The 10,472-nt window shown below is 42.3% G+C and overlaps 1 protein-coding gene across 1 annotated transcript; it reads left to right on the top strand.

Moving 5' to 3' along the window:
• Positions 1-4,348: 4,348 nt before the first annotated feature.
• Positions 4,349-5,482, top strand: gpr85 (G protein-coupled receptor 85; the record flags this gene model as incomplete). Its single annotated transcript, XM_080022763.1, has 1 exon — positions 4,349-5,482. The coding sequence occupies one exon, from the start codon at positions 4,349-4,351 to the stop codon at positions 5,480-5,482; it is 1,134 nt and encodes a 377-aa protein (XP_079878889.1).
• Between the last annotated feature and the right edge of the window lie 4,990 nt (positions 5,483-10,472).

Below are 10,472 nucleotides of genomic sequence, written 5' to 3'. Positions count from 1 at the left end.
CCTGGAGCTGTAGCGCCGGTTTCCTTTTCTTTCCGCCCTGTTGATCATCCTTGTGTCTTTTTCTTTGCAAGTGTTGCCTCGGCAACTCGATTCGTGATGGTTAAACATGTCACCACTGCAGAAAAAAAAATAAAATAAAATGAAAAATAATAAAAGGCTGTGACAGTATATGATGAAATGTAAAAAAAAAAAAAAAAAAAAGAAAGGTCCGCTGTGTTAATTTATGTTAATTTGTGCCCCACATGGATGGTTTGACCTTTCAGCAGGACCGTCATCCAAATGAGGTCGATTTATCCCCCCCCCCCCCTGGAAGTGCCGAATGTCACTCCAGGTGAAACGCTGATGAAACCACTGACCTACATAAAGACCCGTTCACGTTATATTAACCGAGTTGACGGTAGATTTGGTTGTAACTGGACATTCTTGCTGTAATGTTAACATTTTACTTCAGTGAGCAGTGGGGGGGGGGTCTCCCACTGCTTTAAGAAAATCTCATTTTCAATTTGTCCTGAGCGATGATCAAGTCCCTATTTGCTATCAGTTTTAAGTTAGTCATTCTGTTTTTTTTTGGGCTGACCAGGTTCCCCAGTGCTTCACTCATCTCACAAACGAAATAAACAACTGGGGAAACGGACATTTTGGGAAGGAAGAGAAAACGATGTAGATGTTTTCTCCCTTTCAAAGCCAGAATTGTGGCTGTTATTACTCCAAGGCGCGAGTTGACCTTAAGATTCGCGATTGATTTTCCATGGGGTAAAAAGGGCCGTTGCAACACATCCCTTCCGTTTCTGAAATGTTGCATAAGCATGATTCGTATTCAACAAAACTTCGTTTATTTTTAAACGTTAAAAAGTAGAATCATGTCATTCATTGGACCTGGTGGATATGCATTTGCCTAAAATGTTTAGGTATCTCAAATGAAACCAAGCCAGGGATGAATACCGTATGATATATAGATAGATAGATAGATAGATTCCTTTCTCCTTTTAATCAAAATGTTATAACATATATTTTATAATTGCCTGATTTCCTGGGTGTTATACATGTCAGTCAAGTTAATTTTTTATGAACTCCAAAGCAGAGGGACCGGGTTTGAACTCGATTGGATGGCAACAGACATTGGGTGAGTGGAAAAACACTGATTTCAGCTTTAAAAAAAAGTTTTTTTTCCAGCTTCTATAATGCAGGTTCATATTCTTAATTCCGCCATTTTTTGCCACAATAAAGACAGTCTACTGATTCTTGTCAAAATTAAGCAATGGATGCCCAATGGCTGACACTCTTCCCATGTGAAATGCACTCACTGTTCACCCAGAGCTCTACAACTGAAACATACAAATACTTGTTTTTATTATTACATGTGCTTTTACGGCTGGTTTGATCATTTTATATAAAATATGGGTAATGATCGAATAGAACGCTGATATTTATGAGCACAAACGCACAATGAAACATTTTAGCAAGATAATGCCAATATGCTATATTTAAAGATTTATTTTGTCTTTTTGGTATTTTTTTACATTTTCTTATTGCATAATACGTGAGTGAGATCTGGCATTGTTTATGGAAAGGACCTCCCACAACTGTTTTTTTGGATCAAGTAAAAGCTGCAGATTTTCCATTGAGCTACATTATATTTATTTGAATTGTTGTAAGCCACCTGTATAATTGCTCTGTTAAACAATACAACCAATTGGACTTCAGCAACATATAGTAAGTAATAACTGAACTTGATATCCATGCTCAAACACCATCACTAACATACAGTAAGCTTAGTATTCAGTGGATGGGGTTCAAAAAGCAAACAACCATTCTATATAGCACAAGCCTAGTGAGCAGCGGTAGCTGTCTGATGTCATTCCATGTCATATCATACATTTATGAGAAGCAGCCAGAGCAGACTGAATGGCGAGCACATGTTCGTTGTGTAAACATTGAGATTCACAGGAGGATGAATTAATGTATTCACATATGATTCTACTCCAAGCATCACGTCCCCAAAAGGCTGCAGAGTTCAAGAATCATGGCCATGAGTTTATCAACGAATGTTGAAGTTAGGTAGCGAATTTATCAACTAAGTGCCTGTCTATGCATATAGAATAGTGATGCTTCCTGGAGGTGAGTCATCACCTGCTTCAACCCTTACCTTTACAATAAGTAAGCAAAGATCTAAGAAAAAATTAACAATAAACCTCTGTATCTACAATTCACATTCTGATGATTAGTGGGGAATAAATATCTAACTTAAATCAATATGTGTACAATATCTGCACATATATTGCATCTAAACAGGGTTACGACTTTAATAATTGCATTTAGTGCTTGTTTGCTTTTTCTATGGCCGGTGATAAAAAAAAAAATTTAAATATATATTCACAGTTCTTTATATATTTCAAGCATCTTTTTTGTAATTTCATCACGTCATGTTTTCATTAAGGATATTAAATGAAAATGAACCGTCAGCTAGAATTATCAGTAAACATTCAATGATTGACGCTGAAGCAGTGAACCCTGCTTATGCGAAATTATATATTAGTATATTGTATATTTGTACATTAGTATATTATGTTATATTAGTATATATTATGTTATTATATGCTGTGTGTGTTAATGTGTCATATTATAATATAAATATATATATGAACATGCTATATAATATATAATATTTGATCAGTGATGAGGTAAAAGGGACCAGTGATGTCCCTACTGAGCAGAGACGCTGCTGCTGCTGCTGCTGCTGCTGCAACAAGAGACAAGACGCGTCTTGGATCCCAAACAGGGATGCAGTGCGCATGCGCAGTGCGCGCCGCTTTACAGTATATTCGCCGTGGAGAGAAAAAAGGGGCAGGCAACAAACCAAGGGGTTTTAACGGCAAACTGGCTTCTGCAATTGTAAATATCCTCCGGGGGAGCGCACATAGGATTATCAACAGGTAGGATTTCGATCAATCCGTCGACTTGTCCGTGTGCTTTCACCCTCTATGTGTCTTTTGAGTGGATACTTGGGATACTACTCCGTCTAATGGACGCGCGGCTCCATCCAGCCGAGGCGCATCATCGCTCCATCCTGCAACGTTAAATTCGACATTAATGCACCGTGCATGCCAGGCGTTCCGGGTAAAAGATTTGTCTTTTATATAGTGATTTATTTGTCTGAGGAGTGCGTAAAAGCGCACACACCTTCAAACGAGTGGGTGGAAAATAATCTATTTAATAATGTCCTATCCAAACGCATCCGGATTCCATATCAAATTATACAACCATCACATTTTGTACTGATAATGTCAACCAAAAACCACCGGTTTTGATGTATAATGCAACCGACGAATTGTATTGTGGATGATAGTTTGAAAAAAAAAAAAAAAAAAAAATGCGGTCGAGCCTATTTCCCTTAACTTGTAGTTTCATTATGACATTTTATTATGGCAATTGGACAGAAGGCTGTCTCCATAAATGAGAACATGGCTTATTAATCCAGCCAAGCGTTAATCACACCAAAAACATGGATGCCCTGCTCGGTGCTGTGCCGTTTCCAGCAATGCATGAAGGCTGGGGCGAATTTATTAATTTATTTGATTCCTATCCCTTCGGTCAGACTCCCCAGCCTTTTTACGCGAGCTGCAGAATGCAGGGTGTGAACAAGAGATTTAGGGGGGGTGGTGTGGGTGTGGGGGGGGTGTGGGGTGTGGGGAGCGGTTGTATTTTCCTTCAGGGTTTTTTTTTTTTTTTTGTTGTTTTTTTTATGCTCCCAAAATTCACCACTGAGTCTTTTGTTCCAACGTCCGTTCCTGCCACGCCGGGGACGATGTGTCGTGACTCCGGTGCGACAGCGGATTATCGTGGTGGTGTGTGTTGTCGTTCCCATCACCCCTGGCGCCGTGTAACACAAACGTCTATTATTGCAACGAGGATTAACGCTGAAGTCTAATCAGCCTCCTCCGCGGTTCTCACTTTCTCTCCCGACGAAACGTGCGTGCTGAGGCGGAGCATTGCGTCCACATGCGTTTGGTCCCCCCCCCATCCCCCCAAAAAAGAAAGAAAGAAAGAAAAGGGAAAAGAATGTGGTTCCAAAGTTGGAAATAACGATGCCCATCGCCGTCGAGATATCGATCGAATCGTTGCAGCTGAAGACAATGCAGGTGTTGTATTTGACTGAATGCTGATGCGTGGGTAATATTTTTCAGGTATTTTTTTAGGTGTGATGAGACAAAGGAACAAAGGATGCCTTAGAAGAGAGGCTGCTTATACGCCTGGAAACCTCCTCAAAGCACACCGCCAAATGGATCTATCGCCTTCGCCCTACCGCCTCTAGACCATGATACTTGGCTGAAGCTATTCCGCTATCTTTATGATCCCTCCTCCATCTATGGCGAACTATAGCCATGCAGGGGACCACACCATCTTGCAGAATGTCTCTCCTCTCGCCACCTTCCTCAAACTGACCTCTCTGGGTTTCATCATTGGTGTCGGCGTGGTCGGAAACCTCCTGATCTCCATCCTGCTGGTCAAAGACAAGAGCCTGCACCGCGCGCCCTACTATTTCCTGCTGGACCTGTGCGCCTCCGACATCCTGCGCTCGGCGATCTGCTTCCCCTTCGTCTTCACCTCCGTCAAAAATGGCTCCGCCTGGACCTACGGCACGCTCACCTGCAAAGTGATCGCCTTCCTCGGCGTGCTCTCCTGTTTCCACACGGCGTTCATGCTGTTTTGCGTCAGCGTCACCCGCTACCTGGCCATCGCGCACCACCGTTTCTACACCAAGAGGCTGACCTTCTGGACCTGCCTGGCCGTCATCTGCATGGTGTGGACGTTGTCGGTGGCCATGGCCTTCCCCCCGGTGCTGGACGTGGGGACGTACTCCTTCATCCGGGAGGAGGACCAGTGCACATTCCAGCACCGCTCCTTCAGGGCCAACGACTCGCTGGGCTTCATGCTCCTGCTGGCGCTCATCCTCCTGGCCACGCAGCTGGTCTACCTCAAGCTCATCTTCTTTGTCCACGACCGGCGGAAGATGAAGCCGGTCCAGTTCGTCCCGGCCGTCAGCCAGAACTGGACCTTCCACGGACCGGGCGCCAGCGGGCAAGCGGCGGCCAACTGGCTGGCCGGATTTGGGCGAGGCCCCACCCCGCCGACCCTGCTGGGTATTCGGCAGAACAGCAATGCGGCGGGCCGCAGGCGTCTGCTGGTATTGGATGAGTTTAAGACGGAGAAGAGGATTAGTAGGATGTTCTACATCATGACGTTTTTCTTCCTGGCGCTGTGGGGCCCCTACCTGGTGGCCTGCTACTGGCGGGTGTTCGCCAGGGGTCCGGTCGTCCCCGGGGGCTACCTGACGGCGGCGGTGTGGATGAGCTTCGCCCAGGCCGGGGTCAATCCCTTCATCTGCATCTTCTCCAACAGGGAGCTCCGGCGCTGTTTCAGCACCACGCTGCTCTACTGCAGAAAATCCAGGTTACCAAGGGAACCCTACTGTGTTATATGAAGGCTTCGCCGTGGTCCCACCCCGCCCCACCCCCACCCCCACCCCCCACCCCCAGTCTCTCTATTTCCCTGATTGATCTCGATCCGGGCTCGTTTCCACCGCGCAGAGCGCTCGCGTCCTCGCCCTCCTCTCTTGATCCTCCGGCGTTCTCCTTCCTCTTCTCCTTATTTACAGAGGTAGAAGTTGGACTGTCAGTCACGAGGCTCCGCCGAGGTGATTTAACGCCAAACGACGGAGGCCGAAAGGAAGCGGATTACGCAGGAGATCCGGATCCCCCCTCCTGTGTTTATGTTCTAGTAAACAAACGCGGTGGAAGGCCCGTGCCGGCGCAGAGAAACAAACGTGAGGAAAACAAAAAAACAAAACAAAACAAAAAAAAACAAAAAAAAACACAAGTTATTTGATAAAACAATGAAAACGAACTACGGACCCCCTCCCCAACCCCCACCCCCACCCCACCCACCCCACCCCCATGCTTTGGATTTTTTCGAAGATACGTGATTCTGTGAGGTATGAAAAAAACGTAAAAACCCGAAAAGAAAATGGAAAAAAAAAAAAAAAAGAACAAAACAAAAAGGAAAATGATTACCTCTCAAGGAATCACTGGAAATGTTTTACATTTTAACAGTTGCACTAAAAAGAAGATGTAAAGATGCTTTTTTTTTTTTGGTCGACGGTTGCCGGTTTCATTCCAAGGACAACTCGTTTCTTTTTTTTTTTTTTTTTTTTCCCCCAGACTAAACAATGAATGCTTTAAAACGCAACAGACTTCACAATCGCTGTAAGTAAAGCAAAAAAACTCGGTGACCGTTTTGGAATACGCCACCACGGGAGGATAGAAATGGTTTTAATGTAAGTGATATCCCTTTTTTTTTTTTTTTTTTTTGTCATTTCCTGGGCGGGGCTTAAAGACGGGGGATTTACAAACGTTGTGGTTTTTGCAGTTGCAACTTAAAAAGACTAGAAATTATTTCGTGTAGTTTTACGATCCATACGTCCCTAGTGTCTGGCATTGTTATTTTTCTTATCACCTTTTACAAGAAAAAAAAGAGGAAAAAAAAGATGAAACGGTGTTTGGATTTAAAAATGTTGCTTTTAAGAACAACCTTGTGCTTAAAAAAGACAGTGAAGAGTTAAATGTTTCATCATATCCATGTACCTAAACACTGACATATTGTTACAGTATTGCTGATGCCACTCCGGGTGTTCTTGCCTTAATGGTTATGATATTGTCATGTTTCTTGGTTGTTGGGTTTTTTTTATTTTATTTTATTCTTTTATTTTTTTTAAATCCACTCCTGAAAAGTCATTTTTTTTTTTTTTTTTTTGAAAGACGCATTGGGAGTCTTTTCACATCAACGTGAAGTGCATGTCCATTTTAAAAGCTGGTCCGTTCCCTCGAGCATCACAGGCCAAACACTGAGCAGCCCGTTTTTATCCTGCAATGGTTTGTTACACCCCACAGAGTGCTCAGAGCACAGGGTGTGTGTGTGTGTGTGTGTGTGCGTGTGCGTGTGCGTGCGTGCGTGCCTGCGCCCGTGCGTGCGCTAATGAGTGTATGCGCGTGCGCGTGGGGAGCGTGTGTGTGTGTGTGTGTGTGTGTGTGTGTGTGTGTGTGTGTGTACGCCTGCGCGCGGTGTGGATCAGACAACAGTCACTTCAAGACCAGAGCCTTAGTATGAAAAATTGCACAATTTGTAAAAAATGTAAAAGGATAAAAAAAGAAAAAGAAAACAAACAAACAAACAAAAAAAAAAGACATTTAAGGCACACCGTCTTGTTTCTACTTTCCCTACATTTGCTCTCTACTGATTGTTTTCAAAGACTTACTTTTTTTCTCTTGTGGCCATTTTAATATTTATTATGTATTATTTTTTCGTATACTATAGATAGATTGTGTGTAAGTATGTGAGTCTTTCAGTTTGAAGTCCCGAATGTGAGTACAGTTTCAGTTAGGATTGCATTTGCTGAAAGTTAACTGTGTAATCTGTTGCTTACATTTTTGAAAATAAAAATTTTCCATTTTGCAAAATTGTTTTTTTTTTTTTTTTTTTTTTTTTTGTTTTTTATAAATCCCTCTCATTGGCAGGGACCCTATGCCATAGTGACAGACGGTGACGTACGTCGACGCGACGATCGTTGCGGCGTTCGGGGCAACGTTTCGGTTTTACTCCCGTTTCCCCCCGGTGGCGTTGTGGTCGCGGGGGCGTGTTGGGAGGGTGGAGGACGGTGGGAACGTTCTCGCTCTTGCTTTTTTTTTTTTTTTTTTTTCCCACGTGGTTTTCACAATGTCTTGTCACCGTCTTGCTTAGAGCTGTCACTCGTTGCATAATCGTCCGATCGCAAATTATTATTGTTTTTTTTCTTCGTCGTTAAGATTCTACTATGGGATGTTTCCATCTGAGTGTGAGGGACGTTAACCGTAAGCCAACGTTAGGAATTCACGCTGCGGTGAATGCAATGGGAATTTGGTGCGTTTCTTATCGGTTGGGTTGAAGCAAACAAACTGTCCGCCTGAAGTTTTACATTCTAATGCTCAATGTCAATAAATGGCTTCTCTGCAACAGGCAGACATGTTTTATTATAGGCTTTGAATATGATGATGACGCCAATGGACGATTCAATCGCTGAGCGCGATTTTTTTGTTTGACCATTAATCGCCATCTAAAATGTCACGATCCTGACAGCCCCAATCTTGATCAAATCTCACTTGCCCCATCTTGATTTTTATCAAAAAAAAAAAAGATTTTATATGCATAAGATTGCATATAAATTGGGTAAAGACATCCGTTGATTATGTGTTGTTGTTTTTTTTTGTTGTTGTTGATTTTTATGGTCTTTATATGATAAAGACTGTACGATTCCTGCGAAGAATCATTCCTTTACATCTCCTGGTCCCCCTGACACTTATTTCAGGTAGAATTGCAATTACAGCACATCAAAAATTCCTTAATTTTGCCATATTTTGCATTACTTAAGGCAATGGCGCTTCCACCTTTTTCAATAAAAATGAAAATTATATTATTAATTATTATTAAAAATGATCAAATTGAAAATGTGAAAATATGAGCTATCATTTGGAAAATGATCAGGGGTAATAATACTGTAAAATTGCTGACTAGTAAAAGGCCTCAAACTTGAATTGATACCATTATGGTCCTTTACATTCTGCATTATTTAAATTAATTGTACTTCTATGCCTTTATTTGCTTGTTTGTTTTTTCTTGGTTTTTGTTTTTTTTACAAATGTTCAGTTTTTTTCTTTAATGGGCAGATGGTTCCCAAAATACACTGCACTATGGACAAACACTGACACAAACACTTCCATTAAAGGGCATAAGGGATTGTTGGTTGTACAAAAATGGGTCTAAAATGGCTGTTTGTGCTGTGCATTAGGAAACACTCGCTGCCATCCGTCCCATCAGAGAGAAAAGAGAGGAAACAGGACGGTTGTCTGGGAGTTCCACTGACATTTACACGCTGTTGTCCACGGAATTAATTAAACCAAAATAAACCGAAATATGAAATTCTGATGTGTGTAGGAACCAGCGTGAAGGGTCAAGCTAACAACCCAATGAACCCCATCGTTACCATCATCAACGTTATCGACCTCTGTGTGTTTGAATATCAAAATGCTGCAAAGCGTCTGCCCCAGGGGGGGGAAAGGCTCCACTTCCACAAGATGATCTGGAAGAAAAATCGGAACAACAAAAAAACGAAACAGAGCAAACAATTCTCAAAATTCTCTGAACCCCCCGCCTAAAAAACCCTCAAAAACATACGCATTATATTCAATAAGCAGCAATTTCACGCGGCTTTACAGCTTTTTTTTTTTTTCGTCCTTTACCTCGATGGCGCCGATCGATCAGGCCACGCATCATTTCTTAATGGTGGACAGCTTGAAATGAAGCTGTTTTGTATTTTTTTGTGTCTTTTTTTTGTGTTCATCTTTAGTTTTGAAGGTGAAAACATTTCAATGTGAAGACATACATATATATATATATATATATTTATATATATATATATATATATATATACCTTGTCCAGCTCCACTTACTACCCATCGTTTTGGTGTAATGTTGGTATAAGACGGTGGGTTTTCCATGGGACTATGAGAAGAGCTTCAAGGAACATGCAGGTGTCATATTGAGTTTACTGGTCTCCACACCCATTAAAAATGACCCCAGACCCCTGATGACAGCTCACATGTTTGGATTTTAAGTGCCTCTATAATTTCGGAAAACCTTTGAAAAATTCTAACGAGGTGCCGCGAAACCTTTTTTTAAAAGGACCTTGGTCCCCCTGACAACTACTAACACATATTGTCAAAGTAACTTAATTTTGCCGTATTTTGTATTTGTTGATTCCATTGGAAGGAGGCGGGAGTGCCGTTGCTTTGATGTGAAATCGACAAATCCAGGATAGCGAAGACCCACCTAAAATCCAAAAATGTGAGCTGTCCTCAGGAAAATGATCAGAAGTAACGTGAAACGTGTTTAATAACTGGTAAGACTTAATTTGACACTCGTATGGTCCTTTAGGGTTATTTATTTTATTATTATTATTTTTTTTTTTACTGTGTTAAAATTTGAAAACATGTTTTTGTCGCATGTTAATAATACCTTTGGTTCTCGACGACAATCTGAGGTCCTTTGTGTTAAAATACCGTTTGTGTGCGTCGCGGCCGTCGCGGTGGCCTCCCGAGCGACTCCCCTCGGTGCCGCGGAGCGCGCATCCCATAATACGGGATATTTGCGGGACATGCGTTCGGGCCGCCCCGTTTCCCCTCCCGAAAGTAATTCCCTGCGGGGATGACCTTAGCCTGGTTGCCTGGAAACGCTAAATATGATCCTGAAACGGCTTGTAAACAACCGAGCCAAATTGAACGCTGTGCTGTAGGTGTCACTGGCAACAATATCTATTAGCGACTCATTACGAGCCGGGCAATTACTGTTCTGTTTTTGACATTGATCATCCCAATTGGGATTCC

Source organism: Zeus faber (genome assembly GCF_960531495.2).
Source record: "Zeus faber genome assembly, chromosome: 21".
In the NCBI taxonomy this organism is placed as follows: domain Eukaryota; kingdom Metazoa; phylum Chordata; class Actinopteri; order Zeiformes; family Zeidae; genus Zeus; species Zeus faber.
This window is presented reverse-complemented; position numbering and strand designations above follow the sequence as displayed.